The following is a 22,316-nucleotide window of genomic DNA, read 5'->3' as shown; positions in this document are numbered from 1 at the left end:
CATTGGTGAGGCCACTTCTGGAGTACTGTGTACTGTTCTGTTCACCCTACTATAGGAAGGATGTTATCAAATTGAAAAGGATGGAGAGAAGATTTACCAGGATGTTACCAGTTCTAGAGGTTTTGAGCTATGAGGAGAGGCTGACTAGGCTGGGACTTTTTCCACTGGAGTGCACTGGGGTGAACTTACAGAGGTTTATAAAATCATGAGGGACATGGATAAAGTAAATAGCAAAGGTATTTTTTTCCTGAGGTTAGAGGAGTTCAAAACTGGAGGGCATATTTTTAAGGTGAGAGGGGAAAGATTTAAAAAGGACCTGAGGGACAACTTTTTCCAACACAGAGGGTGGTTTGTCTGTGGAATGAACTGCCAGAGGAAGTGGTGGATGGTGCAGGTACAGTTACAACATTTTAAAGACATTTGGGCAGGTATATGAAAGGGAAGCGTTTTGGGGGATACAGGCCAAATGCAGACAGATGGGACTAGTTTAGTTTGGGAAACTTGGTCAGCATGGATTAGTTGAACCGAAGGGTCTGTTCCAGTGCTGTGTAAGTCTATGACATTTTAAACAGGGTGAGTGTTTCTGCCTGTCCCAGCCTTTCTTGCTATTACTTACAAGTCGCCACAACCCTCTCAGTGAAAGAGATGACCCCTCTGACCCTGGCACCAAATGCTATAAACCTATGCCCCTTGGTTTTAACCCTTCTACTCCAGTAAAGGGCCCTCATGTAATGGCATCCACTCAATGAACCCTTCCTGGGGTCTCCTTGAGTCATGATTCCTTGCTTCACCTCCCAAAATGTTCTGTTTTTCTCCACCCTGTTCAATCTCCCGCTTTCTTCCACTAGCAGCTGCCCACTGGCCCGAAGGTTTGGTGGAATTTGTCGCCAAGGGCACCATGCCATCCAGAGAATACGAGAGGCAGAACGTCACCCTCACCACACTCTTCGAATACTACAATATATTTATGGAGTGTTCCAATCATTCTGACTATTGCACCACTCAAAATCTTTAGAATTCCACACTTCCAACACTAGAATCATAGAATCCCCACAGTGTGGAAACAGGCCCTTCGGCCCAACAAGTCAACACCGACCCTCTGAAGAGTAACCCACCCAGACCGATTCCCCTACCCTATATTTACCCCTGATTAATGCACCTAACCTACACATCCCTGAACACTATGGGCAATTCAGCACAGCCAATTCACCCTAACCTGTAAATCTTTGGACTATGGGAGGAAATCCACGCTGACACTGGGAGAATGTGCAAATTCCACTCAGACAGCCGCCCAAGGGTGGAATCGAACCTGGGTTCCTGGTTCAGTGAGATAGCAGTGCTAACTACTGAGCCACCGTGCCGTCCATTCTTCCCATACTTCCTGGGTTTCCTTTTAGATGGGCTTGGTTCCAATTCTAAGATGGCGTCCTTCTTGTGCCCAACCCCCTTCGTGCCCCCTATCCTAATTAGTTCTGGAACGACATGCATGCCAGACAACAACATGAGAAAGTGGATTACCTCTTGGGCATCAATGTTTGTCTGGTCCAGCTGGAGTGAGTACAAGGCATCCTTGGCTCCAATGAAAAGACGGTCGTGGTACTCATCGAGGAACATCGAGCGGAAATCCAGGAAACTACGGTGACCAAAGAACATGACTGATCGATTGGCTGCCAAGAGATCTGAAGCAAAGAAAGCAATAATGTTAAGTCAGCCCACCACTCATTGCCAGCTCTTTGAACCATTAGGTTAGCAGGGAATTAGAATGTGTCACTACACCTTCCAATGGGCTTGGCAGCTGACCCACCCAGACAATGTCTACTGAGACCATTAGGTGAGATTTGCTGGGAGAACAACTAATGCGACACTTAACAGAGACAGCAGAGGAGGATATGCACAACTGGAAACGGGCCCATTGAAAAACCTTTGGTATAATAAAAACTAAATACTGCAGATGCTTCTGAAATGAACACAGAGAATGCTGGAGAAACTCAACAATTCTGGCAGCATGTGTGGACAGAGAAAAACAGAGTTTCGATTCTGATATGATGCTTCTTTAGAATAAAAAGGTGTCAGAAAATGTTATTTTAACAATGCTTTTGACTGAGGTGGAGGTGAGCAAAGGGGGTCAAAGGGCTTGGGGTGAAAGTGGAAACAGGGTCCTGAGTTGGATGAGGTCACAACATGGAATAGTGTAGGTTAGATGGGCTTCAGATTGGTATGACAGGTTGGTGCAACATCGAGGGCCGAAGGGCCTGTACCGCGCTGTAATGTTCTATGTTCTATAATAAGCCTTCGGAGTGTCACCCGATGAAGGGGCAGCGCTTGGAAAGCTTGTGATTTCAAATAAATCTGTTGGACTTTAATCTGGGGTCATTTGACCTCTGACCTTGCCCACGCCAGTCCAACACCGGCATCTCCAAATCCTGAGTTGGATGATCAGCCATGATCATACTGGAAGCAGGCTTGAGGGGCCAAATGGCCTCCTCCTGCTATACTTTCTATGTTTCTGTGTCAGGAACAAAGGCGCAGATGGTGGAGAGGCCAAGTACAAAAGACAAAGGGGCTGTTAATGATGGGGATAAAGAAATAGAGATGGGTGTGAATGGGTGACCCAAGCCTTGGGTCAGCTCCAAAATAAGTTCTGAAAGATGATATCCCTGTATAAACGTGGATTGCAATCATAAGGATTTTCTTCCTCAGCTTCTGAGCAGGCAGAAAGCTCAGCTTTAAATCTGCAAAACCCCTTTATTAAGAGAAAGCACAGTCAAATCTAAACAGCTGAACCTAATAATCTCCAAGAGAAACTTAGCGCCGATACTGAAAACCTGATTTACGAAGCAATAATCCCAGGATTCGGCCATGCTGCTAATCCAACTCCCAAATACATGTTAAGGCACCATTATTAAGAAGTCCAATTTCTGTTATTTATTCTTGTGAATTCTTCCGTTCATAGCTTTAATCCAACACATTTTTTAAAAATCTCAATGAAGTGTTGGCAAGCCTTGAAAGGAAATCCCGCGGCTAATGGCATACAATGTTTTGCTGAGTTTTTATATATCTGAGCAAAGAAAGTGAGACTGCCATTTAATCGTACCTTTTGTGACCTCAGAATGTCTCAAAGTGCTTTACTATCATTGATGTAGTTTTAAAGTGCTAGTTGCTGTTGTTTTGTAGGAAACACATCAGTCTGGGTGGGTTAGTCTTTGGAGGGTCAGTGTGGACCTGTTGGGCCAAATGGCCTGTTTGTTCACTGGCGGGATTCTACGATTCTCCCAGCTCAGCTTTGTGGGCGGCACGGTGGCACAGTGGTTAGCACTGCTGCCTCACAGCGCCAGAGACCCGGGTTCAATTCCCGCCTCAGGCGACTGACTGTGTGGAGTTTGCACATTCTCCCTGTGTCAGCGTGGGTTTCCTCCGGGTGCTCCGGTTTCCTCCCACAGTCCAAAGATGTGCAGGTTAGGTGAACTGACCGTGCTAAATTGCCCGTAGTGTTAGGGCAGGGGTAAATGTAGGGGAATGGGTCTGGGTGGGTTGCGCTTCGACGGGTCAGTGTGGACTTGTTGGGCCGAAGGGCCTGTTTGCACACTGTAAGTAATCTTAAATGCAACAAGCTCCCACATAAAGACAATGAAGAAAAAGACAAACCGTTTGGTGATGTTAATTGAGTAATAAGAACATCAGAGTTTTATGCTCAAAACAATGCCAGCCAGGATCTTGTGTGTCCACCTGAAAGGGTAGCCAGGGTCTTAATTTAGTGTCTCATCCCCAAGATCACACCTCCAATAATATCATACTTGAGCTTTTCTGAAAAAGGCACCTTTTGTCAAAATCCTTTGTCTTGCATTCAACAGAAGAATTCGTAAGAAATACCAACAAAATGGAAAAACAACCTTTTTTTAAACCGTGTGAGAATAGTGTGCTGATTAGATTAGATTAGATTACTTTTTAGATTAGATTACTTACAGTGTGGAAACAGGCCCTTCGGCCCAACAAGTCCACACCGACCCGCCGAAACGTAACTCATCCATACCCCTACATTTACCCCCTACCTAACACTACGGGCAATTTAGCATGGCCAATTCACCTGACCCGCACATCTTTGGACTGTGGGAGGAAACCGGAGCACCCGGAGGAAACCCACGCAGACACGGGGAGAACGTGCAAACTCCACACAGTCAGTTGCCTGAGTCGGGAATTGAACCCGGGTCTCTGGCGCTGTGAGGCAGCAGTGCTAACCACTGTGCCACCGTGCCGCCCATACCACTGTGCCACCGTGCCGCCCATCATGGAATGTATTGCCAGCAGCAATACATTGTTGACAAGCAGATCCTGATTGGCATTGAGAAAGGAGAAAGTGAGGTCTGCAGATGCTGGAGATCAGAGCTGAAAATGTGTTGCTGGAAAAGTGCAGCAGGTCAGGCAGCATCCAAGGAACAGGAGATTCGACGTTTCGGGCATCAGCCCTTGTTCAGGAAGAAGGGCTTATGCCCGAAACGTCGAATCTCCTGTTCCTTGGATGCTGCCTGACCTGCTGCGCTTTTCCAGCAACACATTTTCAGCTCTGGTATTGAGAAAGTACAGTTACACAGCAGTGGCATAGACTAGGCTGATGTAGCCTGGAACAGGACTATAGCAGGGGAGGAGGAAACATTGGACTGTCTTTTAAGTTATCTTTTTTTTAAGTTAGTGTGAATGGCTCCTATGCGGTGCACACTTTTCACAGTACTTTATGTTGAATACATGTGACAACAAATTATTGAATTCAATTCAATACTGACTGTTAACAGCCAAGCTTTGTTTAAATCCCAACAGTCTCGATGAGTCCAAGACAAAAAAACCTTGGCATATTGTATCTTTTTATCAGCAATGCTCACGCTTTGTTCTCACTACGCACTCTCTTGCTAGTCAGGAAATAAAACATGCCATGGTGCTACTTTGAAAAGCTCTGGTTTCGCTCCAATTTCCTGGCCAATATTTACCTTGCACATAAGAAAGAAATCTGACCATTATCTTATTCTATTTGCTGGAGCTTACTCTGTGAAAATTTTCTCTTGCATTTCCTGCACTATAGAACATAGAACATAGAACAATACAGTTCGAACAGGCCCTTCAGCCCACGATGTTGTGCCAACCATTGATCCTCATGTATGCACCCTCAAAAGTCTGTGACCATATGCATGTCCAGCAGTCTCTTAAATGTCCCCAATGACCTTGCTTCCACAACTGCTGCTGGCAACGCATTCCATGTTCTCACAACTCTCTGTGTAAAAGACCCTCCTCTGACATCCCCTCTATACTTTCCTCCAACCAGCTTAAAACTATGAACCCTCGTGTTAGTCATTTCTGCCCTGGGAAATAGTCTCTGGCTATCGACTCTATCTATGCCTCTCATTATCTTGTATACCTCAATTAGGTCCCCTCTCCTCCTCCTTTTCTCCAGTGAAGAAAGTCTGAGCTCAGTCAACCTCTCTTCATAAGATAAGCCCTCCAGTCCAGGCAGTGTCCTGGTAAACCTCCTCTGAACTCTCTACAAAGCATCCACATCTTTCCTATAATAGGGCGACCAGAACTGGACATAGTATTCCAAGTGAGGTCTAACCAAAGTTTTATAGAGCTGCAACAAGATCTCACGACTCTTAAACTCAATCCTCCCTGTTAATGAAAGCCAAAATACCATATGTTTTTTTAACAACCCTGTCCACTTGGGTAGCCATTTTAAGGGATCTATGTACCTGCACACCAAGATCCCTCTGTTCCTCCACACTGTCAAGAATCCTATCTTTTATCCTGTACTCAGCTTTCAAATTCGACCTTCCAAAATGTATCACCTCACATTTATCCAGGTTGAACTCTATCTGCCACCTCTCAGCCCATCTCTGCATCCTGTCAATGTCCCGCTGCAGCCTACAACAGCCCTCTATACTGTCAACGACACCTCCAAACTTTGTGTCGTCTGCAAACTTGCTGACCCATCCTTCAATTCCCTCATCCAAGTCATTAATAAAAATTACAAACAGTAGAGCCCAAGGACAGAGCCCTGTGGAACACCACTCACCACAGACTTCCAGGCAGAATATTTTCCTTCTATTGCCATTCGTTGTCTTCTGTTGGCCTGCCAATTCTGTATCCAGACAGCTAAGTTCCCCTGTATCCCATTCCTCCTGACCTTCTGAATGAGTCTACCATGGGGAACCTTATCAAATGCCTATACTGTGATGATGTTTCTAAAGTTCTTCAGTGCCATGGATTGTCTTGAGGTTAGGAATGGAATTATTACAAATGTAAGTTTTTTTCTTCCCATTTATACATTCCAGACATTTGGGGATTGTTAGTTCAGCTAGCTAGATGGTTGGTTTGTGATGAAAAGTCATGCCAACAGCATGGATTCAATTCTCACACTGACCAATAAGAACTCTCCTTCTCAACCTCTACCCTCGCATGAGGTGTGGTGACCCTCAGATTAAACAATCACCAGTCATCTCCCTCTCTCATGAGAGAGCAATCCAAGGTGTAGCTTGGTTGATGATGAGAAGGGCAGTGCCCCATCAGATCATGTACACCCGGTCTCCTTGCACCACTACACGTTGCCCCTGAAGCAGCTACACTGGTGAAGAGACTGCCACACACCTCCTTCTGCAATGTGCCTTTCTAAAGATGTTCTGGAGAGACATGCAAGTGGTTTTTGTTAAGGTTCATCCCGAGCAGCTCAGTGACACAGGACTCTGTGCTCTACGGGCTGTTCCCTGGCTGCAAACAAAGACAAACATCAACTGCGCCTGCAGGGAAATCAACTTAGTGAAAGATGTTCCTTGGTCTGCTCGAAACTTATTGGTCTTCCAGAACAAGGAGCTGACCTCAACCAAGTGTTGCAGACTGGCACATTCAGGACTATGTACTGAAGGAGACACTAAAACTTGGAGCATCAGCCACCAAGATACAATGGGGCAAGACCACCATCTGAAGACTTTCTGAAGTAAAATGAGGGTCTGTTCAGTTGCTATACACCCCTCGTTTCCTCAGTATATGATTTTTTTCCCCCTGCATGAGGTAAAAATACCTTTGTTATTTACACAGGACGTAAAATTCCAAGGTTTTGTTTGTTACTTCTTCCTGATTGGAAAGTTTGTACGCATCAGAAAGAGAAACTTTTGAATGTACTTATCAGTGCGTTTTTTGATGAATAAAGTATATTTTTGTAATAAAAGAAATAAGAGTGCACCCCACGATGGTGACTTGACCACAATTTTGTTTTACCAGACACTGCCTGTCCATTGTCAACAGTTTTCCCAGGTCACTTTAGCATTCTTTGCAATATTAAAGACACGTGGCTTAGAAAGGAAGAAACGTTTACGCTATGAGGAACGGGAACTCTAATGTCAGATCTTTTCTGAGCGGTGAATTCTGAGGGAATTTTAAAATCAAGTTTCGAAAGGAGGAGTTAGGGTACATTGAGTACATTGCTACTTGGAAAAAAAGCTTGAAATTCCAAGAAACATTCATCCCTCAGCCATCATCACCAAAATCAGATGAACACATTCTTCAACCGATTACAGATTGTGGGATTTTGCCAAATACAAAATGCCTCTTGCTTGATCAAGGGTTATCCGGCTCGATGGGTCAAATGGCTTACTCTTGCTATTTTATTTAATGGCCTTATGATCTTATAGATCCCACGCAACAACAGTCACTGGAATTTATTATTTGCAATATTCTGGAGTTTGATCACAAATGTGAACACAGATCTTCCTTTCTGTTTCTTTGAGACACGAATCGCTCATATAAACAAGACCCAGAAGTGCTGGAGAAACGCAATGGGTCTCGATGGCATCTGTGCAGACAGAAACATTTCGAGTCCAATATGATTCTACTTTAGAACCTCAGCCTTATTGCAGCGCTCCAGTATCTGCAGTATTTTGCTTTAGACTGCATTGTTGACCATTTTTCAGTTCAATGCAGCTGGCACAGTGGCTAGTACTGCTGCTTCACAGTGCCAGGGTCCTGGGTTCAATTCCAGCCCAGGGCAACCATCCGTCTGGAATTTGCACATTCTCCCGTTTCTGTGTGGGTTTCCTCCAGGTGCTCCATTTTGCTCCCACAGTCCAAAGATGTGCCGGTTAGGTGGATTGGCCATGGGAAAATTCCCACAATGACCAGGGATGTGCAGCCAGGTGGACTAGCCCTGGGAAATGCAGAGTACAGGAGTAGGGGAGTGGGTCTGGCTGGGATGCTTTTCGGAGAGTCAGTGTGGACTCGATGGGACAAATGGACTGCTTTCACATCTAGGATGATGATTCAACAGACTGATATCAGTCAACCTGACACGGGAACCTTCTTGACATAAGACACGTGGGTGGGCTGCTATTACTCTTAACCTCTTCTGAAAATCTAACGAGCTTCTGGGGTGGGGGGTTTGGTCAGTTAGCTCAGTTGGTTGGACAGCTAGTTTGTGATGCAGAGTGGCGCCAACAGTGAGGGTTCACTGGCTGAGGTCACCACAAAGATTCTCAAACTTGCCCCTGGCCTGAGGCATGGTGACCCTCAGGTTAAACTCACCACCGTCTCTCTCTTTAATGAAAGAGCAGCCCTCAGGTCATCTGGCTACTTTACATTACTTACTAGTTAACCATAACAGAGATGCAGCAATAGGATAACCATTCCTTTTCTAAACCCCCTGCACATCTGGAAAGTGCCCTAATCATTGACATGAAATGGTTAAGTATAAAATATCTGACCGGTTCTTTTGTAAAATAATCCCACCAGGTGATGATTTGAATTTTAGAAAAACCACAAGCCTGAATCAACATCTTTATCTCGTCATGGCCATTTCTGTCAGTCGTTTTACTGAATACCTCCTGTCTTTCAAATAGAGTTTGACACTACTGGGGGGTGACCTTGTAAGGTTACCCCAAGTGACGTTTGTTACCGGATCCCAATAAAAACATTCATGATGATGTTTTAAAACAAGCCCTGTCTTTCTTCCTCTCATCACCAGAGTGGAAAGGTGGCTCAAGGCCAGGACTTAACCAACGTCAACCTGTTTTAACCACAAAGCCCCAGGGCTTTCCTTGCAATAATTACACCTCACCACTCTGAATGTTCACTCAGCCATGAACACAATTCTCTGTAAATGACGAAGACTAACACAAAACAGAAGCACCTAGTTAAAAACGCAGCCTCGGAAGTACAAACAAGGTATTGTACTCTAGTACAACGGGACTATAATGTGTTATAAACACACCAGATGGTCCACTTTGGCTTGGTTCATTCGGCTCCTTGCCCCTAATAGGCTGTTTCTGGACCATTTATAATCGCCGCTCACAGGCAAATCTCTGTTGTCACAAACAAAAATGCACAAATGGAGTAAATAAAGTAAAACCGTTTCCACTGGCAGGAAAACTTGTAACCCAAGGGCAAAGATTTAAGATAATGGAGGAAAGAACCATGGTTGCAATGAGGGGACGTTTGTTTCCGGTAGTGTAGAATGCCAACAAATTCCAACATTCAATCATTTGAAGTCAATGATGTGGGTTCTATAACGATCCAAGCATTGTTCCATTACATTATACTTGAGTTGGGGGCTCTAAAAGGGCCAGGGGTTATTCAGAGAAGATTACTGGTCAGGCAGTGAAGGCAAAAATGCTCTCCCCTCCTTCTGCCTTTCAGCCACTAGGCTCACGGAAGGGGTGGGGAACTGTGCAAGTAAAGCCTCTGTTTTGTCAAAAAACCAACAGCACTAAGAACGTTCCAAAGGGTTTTGTAACCACGCAGTGACTTTTGAAGAGCACTCACTTGTTACTTTCTGGGCTGAAGCTACAAATGGTTTGCAGACTGCCGCTCCCAGCAACAGCAAAATGAGTGAAAGACCAGGTTTGTGGTCGCACTAAGGCACGTTGGCCAGGAGGCCAACAGCACTCCCTGCTCATTCCCAAATCTGGAGAAGGGTTACACCCGAAACGTCGACGTTTCCACCTCCCTGAAGCTGCCTGGCTTGCTGTGTTCTTCCAGCCGCCTGCCTGTCTACTTTGGATTCCAGCATCTTTAGTTTCTTTTTGTCTCATTCCCAAATCTTGGCAAATGATCTTTCCAAGACCGTGTACAAGATAGATGGTGGACGGAAGGGCCGTCTAAGAGCCAACTGCAACTTTAATCACGTACAGACAATGGCCAAAGGTTCAAACTATCACAGGCAAATGGAGAACAGGAGTCATATAAGGAGATCATTCAACCCACTGAGCGTATGTTAGATCTGGACAAGACCTGTCCAAAAAGTTCCATCTCCCAGCTTTTTCCTCTTAGTCCTGAAGAAACTTGTTCCTTAGGGTGGCATGGTGGCTCCTTGGTTAGCATTGCTGCCTCATAGAGATCCGGGTTTGATTCCACCCTCAGGTGTCGGTGTGGAGTCTGCACATTCTCCAATGGGCTGAATAGTCTGCTTCCACACTGTATGGATTTTATTCCAAGTATTTACCCAATTTGTAGTATTCAATGATTAATTTGAGCTAGTTTGATGAATGAGAGTCTGGTAACTGATGTACACACTGTGTTTGTTTGGTTAAAGTCAAGGTGTAGAATCAGAGCAAAGTAACTAACATAACTTCTGGAATACTACCTTCAGTTCTGATCTCCATGCTATGGGAAAAATGTTCTGAAACTTGAAAGGGTTTATAAAAGATTTCCAAGGATGTTGCCTGGCTTGGAGGGTTTGAGCTATTGAGAAAGGCTAAATAGGCTGGGGCTATATTCCCTGGAGTGTCGGAGGCTGAGGGATGACGTTATAGAAGTTAATAAAATTGCAAGGTGCACGGATAGAGTGAATAGCCAAGGTCTTTTTCCCAGGGTGGGGGAGTCCAAAATAAGGGGGCATAGGTTTAAGGTGAGAGGAGAAAGATTTAAAAGGGACCTAAGGGGCAAATGTTTCATGCATGGTACGTGTATGGAATGAGCTGCCAGAGGAAGTGGTGGAGGCTGGAACAGTTCCAACATTTAAAAGGCATCTGGATGGGTATATGAATAGGAAGGGTTTGGAGGGATATGGGCCGTTTGCTGGCAAATGGGACTAGATTAGGTTGGGATATTTGGTCAGCATGGAGGAGCTGGACTGTGCCATACATCTCTATGAGTCTATGACTGTCACAGAAGGAACTAGAAGCCAAGCTCTAGGCATGAGTGCAAATGTTTTGTGATTGCAGATATTTTAAATTCTCCGAAAATAAACTTGTTGCAGTCTGGTGTCATTTCTTGGTTGCACTGAGATGTGACAAATCTACAACAGAACGTTATTGTCTTGGTTAACATTGAACCTGCTTCCACCACCCTTCCAGGCAGCACATTGAGATCCTGCAGTTACCTTAAGTCCCCAGTCTCTGCTGAGAACCACAATGGCCAGTGGAAACAGTACTTTCTCATCTACTCTCCTAGTGCATATTTGTTTGTCACATCAGAGAACTGACTTAAAACTGCGGTAGAAATGGTCCCAGAACAATTTATTAGGGAAATGTGTTTGAATCAGCTGAATTTAGCCAAACTAGAACATCTGGCCAGTAGCATAACATAAGTATTCAGGCCCTGGTGACTGGTTTCTACTGAAGCACTCCAACAAACCCCCTCATAATTTTGAGTATCTTATTCAATCTCCCATTAATGCTCTCTGCTCAGAACCGCCTCAATTTCTTCAATCTCTGCGCCTGACTGAAGTCCCTCTTCCCAGGTAACATCCAAGGGAAATTCTCCTTGTTCTTCAAAAAGGGAAGCAGCAATAGATTCAATTTAAAAGGACATTTCACAGTTATTTGGATACAAGTGACATGGAAGGGAATTGGAGGACAAGCAGAACATTGGCACTAAATAATGATGCTCATTTGAAGAGTTAGTACAGGCATAATGTGGCCTAACACACATCTGTGATTTCAGACCAGGTGAGGGGAGTGAAAATCCTGGAAGTTAGCAGCAACTGAAAACTGTGACATGGTTCTTTATTGCTAAATAAGTAAGTGTTGGATGGTTCCTGTCATTTATCTTGTGAATTAAAGAAGCAATGGATCATGTTAGGCTTTGGGCCTGGAGGGATTTTAACTGGCAGCTGTTATCTGGCAGGAAACCCATCAGTTTTATTTCAATTCCTGATTACTGTTGGCAGGATGAAAGCAGACCAATTTGACTAATGGCCCTCATTAGCGCAACACTGGTTGAATTCCCTCCTGGAATGAGCAAGAGGTGGGAAGAAATTCATTGTCAACTTGTTCAGGCAGCCCATAAGAAATAAAAATGCGCTTGTGGCCATTCAGCCCCTCGAGCTGATTGTGCTCATCTGTGTCTTGGTTTCATTTAGCATTCTTGGTCATTTATATCATTGACCAACAAGAAGATCTCAGGCTCAGTGTTGACATTTTCAACTGATCTGGCAGCAAAAGTTAGGGAAAAGTTAATTTCTTTCCAGTTACGCTATTTCAAGATATGGGAGAGGAGCAGGCAGGTGTTGGAGCCTGAGACAGGACCTGTAGGCCGCTCAGCCCCTCAACTCTGCTCCACCATTCGATAAGAATTACAAAAAGTTGGTTTCCAGGTGCAGTAGGTAATTAAGAAGACAAAATGGAATATTGCCCATCATTGATGGAGGGATGGAATGTAAAAACAGGGAGGCTTTGCTGCAGCAGTATAGAGTGGTGGCGAATACTCCATGTGTGGAGTACTGCGTTCAGTCTTGGTCTCCATACTTGATGTACTAGCACTGGAAGGGTGCAGACGAGATTCAGCAGGTCAATTCCGAAGTTGAGAGGGTTGACTTATGACGAGAGATTGAGTAGATTGGGAGTATACTCATAGTAATTCAGAAGAATGAGGGGGGTTCTTATAGAAACATATAAAATTATGAAGGGAGTAGGTAAGATTAGATTAGATTAGATTACTTAAAGTGTGGAAACAGGCCCTTCAGCCCAACAAGTCCACACCGACCCGCCGAAGCGCAACCCACCCATTCCCCTACATTTACCCCATTACCTAACACTATGGGCAATTTAGCATGGCCAATTCACCTAACCTGCACATTTTTGGACTGTGGGAGGAAACCAGAGCACCCGGAGGAAACCCACGCAGACACAGGGAGAATGTGCAAACTCCACACAGACAGTCGCCTGAGTCGAAAATTGAACCCGGGTCTAGACAGGGAGGCTGTTTCCACCGGTGGGTGAAACTAGAACAAGGGGGCATAGTCTCAAAATAAGGGGGAGCAGATTTAGAACAGAGTTGAGGAGGAATGTCTTCACCCAAAGGGTTGTGGAATTCCCTGCCCAGGGAAGTAACTGAAGCTTCCTCATTGAATGTTTTTAAGGCGAAGATAGATAGAATTTTCAATAATAAAGGAATTAAGAGTTATGGTGAGTGGGCGGGTAGGTGGAGCTGAGTCCATGAAAAGATCAGCTATGATCCTATTGAATGTCAGAGCAGGCTCGAGGGGCCAGATGGCCTACCCCTGCTCCTAGTTCCAATGTCCTTATGGCTGATCTAATTGTGACCTCGAATACAAAATCCTGCCTAGCCCCAAAACCTTTGACTCTTGTGTCAACCAAAAATATGTCAAGTTTCCCCTTGAACATGCTGAATTCTATCACTGCCAAGGAAGTTAATTCCACAGAATTACCTTTAAGTAGTGAGTCTCCAAAAGAAAATAATGTCTTAAATGGGAGTCCCCTGATTTTAAACTCCCCATGAGCAGAAATATCCTCCCTGCATCCAATCTGCCAAACCTCCTCAGGATCTTACAGGTTCCAGTAATATTGCCTCTCGCTTTTCTAAACTCCAATGAGTACAGAGTGAGCTCTGCTCATCAGGCAAACACCTTCACCCCAGCAATCAGTCAGGTCCAGTCCTGGAAAGATGCTGTGAACCAGATCGGGATGGTACAGGCTGCCTCGCTGACGCTGTAATAATTCAATCAATGATTTATTCATTGCTGCCAGTGAAGATGCACATGTTCTGTCATGGAATTCATACAATAACACACCGGTATTTTATTTAGCAGAGCTTGCAAAGCGGAAGATTCCAGAAAGGTCAAGCTGAACCAATTCATAAATAATGCTTCATTCCAGGAAAGTGATGACATTAACTATTCTTTGTAACATTTATACTTGAGTTTCTGGCAGATCTGATACTGTGTAGATTGTTTTTTTTGAGTAGACACCTCCATCCTGACAGGATCCGCACATGCTGCTGCCGTTTTCATTCCATGGGTGCGCAGTTCCTATTCTAGCAATTTTCAGGCCAACTTTCAGCATGATCTGTGCACTTCGATAACTATTTAGCGCTCCCCTCCTCCTATTCTGAGCAATGTACCTGTTCCAAATCAGAAATAGATGCCCACTACCATTTCAAAATTGGGTACATCGGCTCTATTTTAACTTCCCAGGATGGGTGCAGCTCCAACAACATGAAGAGGCTTAACCATACTGAGGTAAAAACAAGGACTGCTCTTAACCATTCTGAGGACAAAGCAGTCACTTGACTAGAAATCCCATTTACCACCTTAAACATTTACTCTCTCCACTGCTGACCTATAGTACCAGGAGAGTGAACCATGTACACGCTGAATTGGGGAAACTCACCAAAGCTCCTTCAAAGCTCCACCGTGGGTGGCATGGTGGCTCAGTGGGCGGTACAATGGCTCAGCGGTTAGCACTACTGCCTCACAGTGCCAGGAGCCTGGGTTCGATTCCTGGCTCAGGTGACTGTCTGTGTGGAGTTTGCACATTCTCCCCATATCTGTGTGGTTTCCTTCCAGGTACTCCGGTTTCTTCCCACAATGCAGGTTAGGTGATCTGGCCATGCTAAATTGTCCATAGTGTTAGGTGCATTTGTCAGGGGTAAATATAAGGTGGGGGAATGGGTCTGGGTGAGTTGCTCTTTGGAGGGTCAGTGTGGACTTGTTGGGCCAAAGGGCCTGTTTCCATGCTGTAGGGCATCTAATCTAATCAATAGCACCTCACAACCGCATGGCCTCTAATACCTGGAAGGACAAGGGACAGCAGATGTAAGGGACTCACTCTCAACCTTCACCTGGAATCATATCACCCATTCCTTTACTATCACCGGGTCGAAATCCTGTCTCTAACAGCATTATGGGTGTCCCTACTCCAAGTGATTCAAGAAATCACCAGCTTCTCAGGGACAATTAGGGTTGGGTTTAATCATGACCTTGGCAGAAGTGGGTACTGCAGATGCTGGAGATTAGAGTCAAGATCAGAGCGGTGCTGGAAAAGCACATCAGGTCAGGCTGCATCCGAGGAGCAGGAGAATTAATGTTTCAGGCAAAAGCCCTTCATCAGGAGGCTTTTTGCCCGAAACGGCGATTTTCCTGCTCTTGGATGCAGCCTGACCTGATGTGCTTTTCCAGCACCACTCTGATCTTGACTCTAATCTCCAGCATCTGCAGTACTTACTTTCGTCCTGCAGTGGTAGTATCCCTACCCCTGAGCTAAGAGATCCAGGTTCAAGCCCCACCTGCTCCAGAAGTGTGTAATAACTTCCCTGAACAGGTCAGTGAGGGAAAAAAAGTAGGTCAAGTCATATGATGTAACCTGCAGGAATAGTTTACACCTTCTCAATGGACAACTTTAGCCCCAAATGATTATGACGAGGCCTACCGTACCAGGCAGGTGAGGCTGTGAGTCCATGGTACCACTATACTTGGAGTTGAGAAGTCAAGCCTGATTTACATGATGTGATTCCAATCCATGTTTTCATTTCTAAAGGAAGAGTGGGCTGGATAAAATAAAAATTTGGAAAAGGGAGAGACTATTTTTAACTCATCACCACCAATGACAGAGAAAGGGGGAGTTAATAAAGCAAAACTTTGACTGGAATGTGGTAGGGGGACAGGAGAGAGAAAGTAAGGGAGAACAAATGGGAAAATACCTCACTGACTACCTGACAACCATTCAAAATTTGACACGTCTCAATTTTGACATGCTTCATTCTTTAAATTAAACACAGGTCCTTGTGTTCCTGTAGGTTTGTAATCTGTCTCTCTGGTTTCAATCTGAAATTTCACATCTGACTTTTCCCTAATGTTGACAGCTCTGACTTGATGCCAAGTTTACACACAACGTGCAATGACAAGCTGAGAGGAGAGTTGCCCATGAAGAAAAGGGAGGTTACAAAAGAATCCCAGCCTAAGTCAGCCTGTGACATCCATGCTCTCCACACTTCTCAAAGCTGAACACAGAGCACATTAGCAAAGGCCTGACAACAGATTATGTCCACACTTGTAAGGAACTGAACGGAGAGTGAGATGGAAGATCGGGGATTATATTCCTCTGCCACTCCATCAAAGTGACTTCTAACCTTTCCTTCTTCAATCAAAATCCAAACTCCTCTTAACATTTTGAAGTGATCCCATCTGGAGGTGGGAGGTCCCACTTCTAAGAGCTGCTGGCCAATCAGCAGTCTGACATCTCTCTTATCCCAAGGACTACAGTGGTTCAGGAAGGGAACTCACTACCACTGCCTTCTCAAGGTCAAATAGGGACCGCTAGTAAATGCCCATGCCCCTGAGTGAAAACTGGAAAAAATAGCACCAACCGGAGCTGGTGGCCGCTGCTGGGATTGCATTCAGTCTCAGCCAAAGATTGGGAGGTAGGATTGGGGTGCTGGGTGATAGATTGAGGGAGAACCTAGTGTGTCTTTTCCAAGAGAAGGGAAGTTTTGATGGAGGTCTATATCATGTTAGCTAGGTCACAGGTGGAGTATTGAATGCAGTATAGGAAGGGTGTGATTGCACTGGGGAGGGTGCAGAGGAGTTTCACAAGTAAGTTACATGGGCTGAGATTTTTAACTTTAAAGAGAGAGACTAGATAATAGTACAGTAGAACACAAGAGCAGGCCCTTTGGCCCACCATGTCTGTGCTGACCATAATGCCATTCAAAACTAATCCCATCTGCTTTCACAATATCCTTCCCTTCCCTGCCTGTTCATGGGTCTGTCTAAATGCCCCTTAAACATTGCGATTGTATCTGCATCTGGGGTGGGATTGTTTTCCTTTTAGCAAAGAATGCTGAGGGGGTACCTGACTGAGGTGGATACAATTAGGAGGGGTATGGTTAGGGTCAATAGGAATAAACCTCTCCTGTCATCCAGGAGGTTCAGTTACCAAGGGGACACAGACTTAAGGTAAAGGGCAGGTGGTTTTGATGGGGATTTAAGAAAAATTCATTTCACCCAATGGGTGAGGATTATCTGGAAGGGCTAGTGAGGCAGGAACCATTGCAATGTTTTTGGTCTACTTAGATGATCACTTGAAGCATCATAGCATACATGGCTAACGGCTAAGAACTGGAAAATGGGGCTGGCATGGGCCTCTATCCATGCTGCAATGCTCTATGCTCCCCACTCAGCTTACCTGTTGCTGAGGTCTTCAAAGCCTTTGTTACCGCGAGACCTGACTATTCTAACTGGCTTGCCCCAAACACTTATTCCACTCTCTGTGAATTTGACATGATCTAAACCTCTGATTCCTATATATTAAGCTGCACCAATTCCTGTTCGCCCATTTGTCCTGTACTCACTGACCTACATGGGGTCCTGCTTAGATAGTAATTCAATTGTAAGATTGTCATTGTTATGTGCAAACTGCTGTATGACCTTATGGTTCCCAGTCTCTCCAGCCCCTTCCAACAACACAGCTGTCTTGGATAGTCAACGTCTGGCTCTTGAGTCCATTCAGTTTTAATTACAATATTGTTAGTGTTCATATTTTCAGCTGCCTAAACCCATACACAACTGGAATTCCTTTCCTGAACCTCTTCACTGTTCTGTTCTAGCCTTTAAAATGTTCCTTTCAAAGAGGGCTTCCCGCTTGAGATGGGGGCCATCACAAGCTGAAATTCTGGGGTCACACATTCCGAGCCAAAAATTACCACTGCAGACTTCAAAGTACCCCTCCCCTCTCCCCAGTTCTCTGATTCCCCAACCCTGCTTTTTGTTAATACTGAGAGGTTCAGATAAATTTTCACACCTCGCTAGGGGGTAACAGTGGGGCAAAATATTTGGCAACTACTGTCTTAAAGCCTCCCTTTGAACCAAGCTTTTTGGACCTCTGGCCCATGTTTCAAATTCGTTCACTCATGGCACATTTGTGTCACTGCTTGGGCTCAGCGTTTATTGTCCATTCCAAACTGCCCTGGAGAACATCGAGTCATTGAGTCATAACTAACTCCACAGAGGCCAGTCTCCCATCACTAAGTTACTTTTTATTTATATGTGGAGAGTCCTTAACACTAATCCTAATCCCTTAGAGCCAGTTCTCAGAGTTAACAGAACCTCCGACACTTCTGTTTATATCTGTCAGCCAGGGCTCCCTGATTGGACTAGATTAACATCCCCAATTGGGGAACTCATATTCTATGAGGCCCACCTGGCTGACCTCGTTACATTCACTACATCCCTCCCCTTCTGAGTCCAAGGACATAGGCTGCTTTTTTTGTGTAGCTCCTGCTGGGGTATTTTAGCACCGGCTCAGGTTCCTCAGACTCTGCCTCTGATATGGCAGGTGTATAACACACAGCAGCTCACCTCTTACACCCGGAGCACCTCGGAAGAAATTCATTCCCTTCTTAGGTGGAAAAGGCATTGAGGCAGCAACATCCGCCATGTCCATCTCAGATTATGAGGACATTTTCAACATTTGATGGAGATGGAGAACCCATAAGTTACTGAACAGTCTGGAAGGCGGCCAAGGAGCCGGGCAAGTTTTGCTCCCGCACCGCTGGCAACTTTCATACAGTTCACATGCTTATTCGACACAAACTTTATACATCACCGGACCTGATCGCGTGTCAACCATTCCTCTTATCCATGCAGGGTCATCCCTGTGATTCCACACAAACTTTGTCTTCTGAAGTAAAATATCTGTCACGTTTAGCGGAGTCTTGTGACCAGCATTGGCATTCCTGATGCTGTTTTACCCTCCTCCTATGTCCCCTCTCCCCACAGGTCTGGGAAAATCAGATTTAATCTGGTGCAGAGAGTCTTCGCCCATTAACAACTCTGCTGGAGCTATCCCTGTAGTTGCATGTGGGGTGGTCCGACAATTAAATTGGAACTTGGACTGTTTGATGTCTTGTAAAAAATGCAGGCTGTTTCATTAAGCATACCTTCAAAGTTTGGACTGCTCTTCCTGCCAGACTATTGGATGATGAGTGGTAGGGAATTGTCCTTATAAGTCAAATACCATTGGACTTGAGGAAATATTCAAATTCCCAGCTGGGAAACGATGGCCCGTTATCTGTGACCAATACTTCAGGGAGTGTGTGTATTGCAAAAGATGCTCACAGTTATCCTATGGTCTTCCCTGTGTTTGACAAATGAACTCTATGTACATCCAACCACTTTGAGTGAGCGTTCACAATGATGAAGAATATTCAGCCCATGAATCAGCCCATGTAGTCAACCCATAACTGAGAACAGGGTTTACCCGGCCATTCCCATGAATCTGGGAGAGCTGCTGGCATTAACGTTTGTCCTTGTTTCCTCTGTGAGTACTGCTCTACCAATACGGCGAGGATTTCATTCCATCCTGGTCACCAGACATAACCAGATCATCCAGGGGTTTCCAAAATGAAGATGTTGGTGAGAAGTTGAGTTCAGCCAGTATCGGATGGCGACCATTGCTTGCTAGAATCACTCTCGCTCCCCATAACAATATGCTGTCCTCTACTATGATCTGCTCTCTCTGAGTCCAAAAAGGTTTCACTTCTGGTTGTGACGGCCTTTTAGTTTCTCCCATCACCACCAGCTTTTTCAGTTTTGCTAGCACCGGATCTTTCTGCATCTAAAGACTGATATGGTCAGCTGTAACTCGAAGTGGGTCCAGAAAATTTAAAGCCATTATAAACTCTCCCAGTGGTGGTAGCCCAGTGGTCTATCTGCCCAATGCAAGGTGACTCAATGCATCCACATGTGATAGTTGACCCCCTGGATGGAACTCCAACTTGTAATCACTGCACTTACTATTCGAAGCCACCAGTGAATCGTGCCTGAAGCACTATGCAGCACTGTGGCCTTGGCTCCTTTGATAGACTCTAAACCTTATTGAAAACATCCAGGTATTTAATTGGGACTTCACTCAGGCAGCCATTTTAAAATCAAAACATGTTGAGCCAATCCAGGTGAATCTTTCTCAACCAATTTTTCCCCATCGGAGCCTTTTACTGCAATCAGCAGGAACTGAACCAGTTAGTTTCCATAGGAGACCGGAAGCAAAATTGTACCTTTAATCTGTAAAGGCTCCCCTGTATAGGTTCTCTGTCTAGCCAAGGTCTTACGCAAACTTAAGAGTTCAAGTCATGAGCAAATTTTATTAAAAAGACTGGTTCCGTGATATCCCAAAATGGCCGTGTAGGTATTGACTTCCATTAGAACTGTGACCATTTAACCAGATGTCTTTTTTGATTGGTTCTGATTTGGATGTTGCTAAACAATTTCACTGTTCCAAGCCAGATGTAGGTGGACTTTGCAGGGTATGCACTCACCTGGCTTATGAGTGCTCTTACTCAGTTTAGATCCAGTGAGACTCTTTTGCTGTTTCTAGCCTGCAAACTAGCAACAACGACAATGGCTTATTGGCCCTGATCCTGAAGAAAATTGTAAGCCAAAGCTTGGTTTTATTCTTTTTTGGGGTTTTGTTATGGGCTGACCAAGAGTCCCTCTGTTCAGGTTATGCCCTGAGTGGGGCTATGCAATTGCCTTCACTAAAGTGGCGATCCCCCAGGTCAGTCGAACTGGCTAGAGTGACCACTTCCATTGGAATACCCTGCACTTTATCTGCTTCACTTGCTGCATTTTCCAATGATATGGCCGGTTGTAGTGCCTGATTGAAGTCCAGTTGGTTTTGTCCAGTGGGCACTTTTGCATGATAGTATCAATAATCCCACATGGAGAAAGTGAGGACTGCAGATGCTGGAGATCAGAGCTGAAAATGTGTTGCTGGAAAAGCGCAGCAGGTCAGGCAGCATCCAAGGAGCAGGAGAATCGACGTTTCAGGCATGAGCCCTTCTTCAGGAATGAGGAAAGTGTGCCAAGCAGGCTAAGACAAAAGGTAGGGAGGAGAGACTTGGGGGAGGGGTGTTGGAAATGCAATAGGTGGAAGGAGGTTAAGGTGAGAGTGATAGGCCAGAGTGGGGGTGGGGACGGAGAGGTCAGGAAGAAGATTGCAGGTTAAGAAGGCGGTGCTGAGTTCCAGGGTTGGGACTGAGACAAGGTGGAGGGAGGGGAAATGAGGAAACTGGAGAAATCTGAGTTCATCCCTTGTGGTTGGAGGGTTCCTAGGTGGAAGATGAGGCCACATACCACATACCAAACAGTGTCTCACATCTCATTAAGGGTTAAACCAAAGTCCCATGCCTCTGCCAGTCATTTTAACCTAGTCAAAAATTCCAACAGGGATTCCCTTGGTTCTCAAAATTTCCGAGTAAAACTAATAGCATCTCAGAAATTAGATGAGGTTTGGGATCATAATATTCTTTAACTAAAACTGTCAATGTCTGAAAGGTTTCAGTATCTCATGCCTTATGGCGAGTTAGCCTCCTAATAACCGAGAAAGCTGCGGGTCCACAAGTTGTCAGGAGAATTACCCATTACTTTTCATGTGCCCCAATGTCAAGTACCTGGAAAAAAAACACATTCCTTCCACATACTGGGCCCAGTCTTTGGTGGCAGGATTGAATAAGTCAAGTTTCCTAAAAATGCATGATGCCAGAAATGCTGACCAACTCAAAGATGACTGATTAGATTAGATTCCCTACAATGTGGAAACAGGCCCTTTGTCCCAACAACTCTACACACACCCTTCAAAGACTAACCCACCCAGACCCATTTCCCTACCCTATATTTACCCTTGACTAATGCACCTAACACTATGGGCAATTTAGCACAGCCCATTCACCTGGCCTGCACACTTTTGGAGGAAACTGGAGCACCCAGAGGAAACTCGCACAGACACCGGGGGGAACATGCAGACTCCACACAGACAGTCATCCGAGGCTGGGATCGAACCTGGGTCCCTGGTGCTGTGAGGCAGCAGTACTGACCACTGAGCCACTGTATCGCCCTGACTGTTGTGAACAAATTTCTTCAGGAGCGTGCTTTACTCGTTGCCACTAAAATAACACCACAGAGGCCACAGAAATAGCGTCACCAAGTCACCATTTATTTATTATATGGAGAGTCCTTGACACTGATCGAGCTCCCTCAGAGTCAACCTTCTGAGAGGACAAAGCCTTTAACACTCCTGTTTATATCTGTCAGCCACAGCTCCCTGATTGGGCTG

The 22,316-nt window shown here is 45.1% G+C and overlaps 1 protein-coding gene and 1 long non-coding RNA gene across 4 annotated transcripts in view; one reads left to right on the top strand and one right to left on the bottom strand.

Moving 5' to 3' along the window:
* sema3bl (sema domain, immunoglobulin domain (Ig), short basic domain, secreted, (semaphorin) 3bl) overlaps positions 1 to 22,316 on the bottom strand; it is a 189,683-nt gene that overhangs the window by 96,782 nt on the left and 70,585 nt on the right. For both annotated transcript variants that reach the window (XM_060835364.1, XM_060835363.1), the window contains exon 2: positions 1,519 to 1,679. In XM_060835364.1, coding sequence (XP_060691347.1) covers positions 1,519 to 1,679 — 161 coding nt within the window. The remainder of the gene's footprint in view (positions 1 to 1,518; positions 1,680 to 22,316) is intronic.
* LOC132822242 (uncharacterized) overlaps positions 1 to 22,316 on the top strand; it is an 81,820-nt gene that overhangs the window by 3,162 nt on the left and 56,342 nt on the right. The gene's annotated exons all lie outside the window — the stretch shown is intronic.

This window comes from Hemiscyllium ocellatum, chromosome 14, assembly GCF_020745735.1.
Source record: "Hemiscyllium ocellatum isolate sHemOce1 chromosome 14, sHemOce1.pat.X.cur, whole genome shotgun sequence".
In the NCBI taxonomy this organism is placed as follows: Eukaryota; Metazoa; Chordata; class Chondrichthyes; order Orectolobiformes; family Hemiscylliidae; genus Hemiscyllium; species Hemiscyllium ocellatum.
This window is presented reverse-complemented; position numbering and strand designations above follow the sequence as displayed.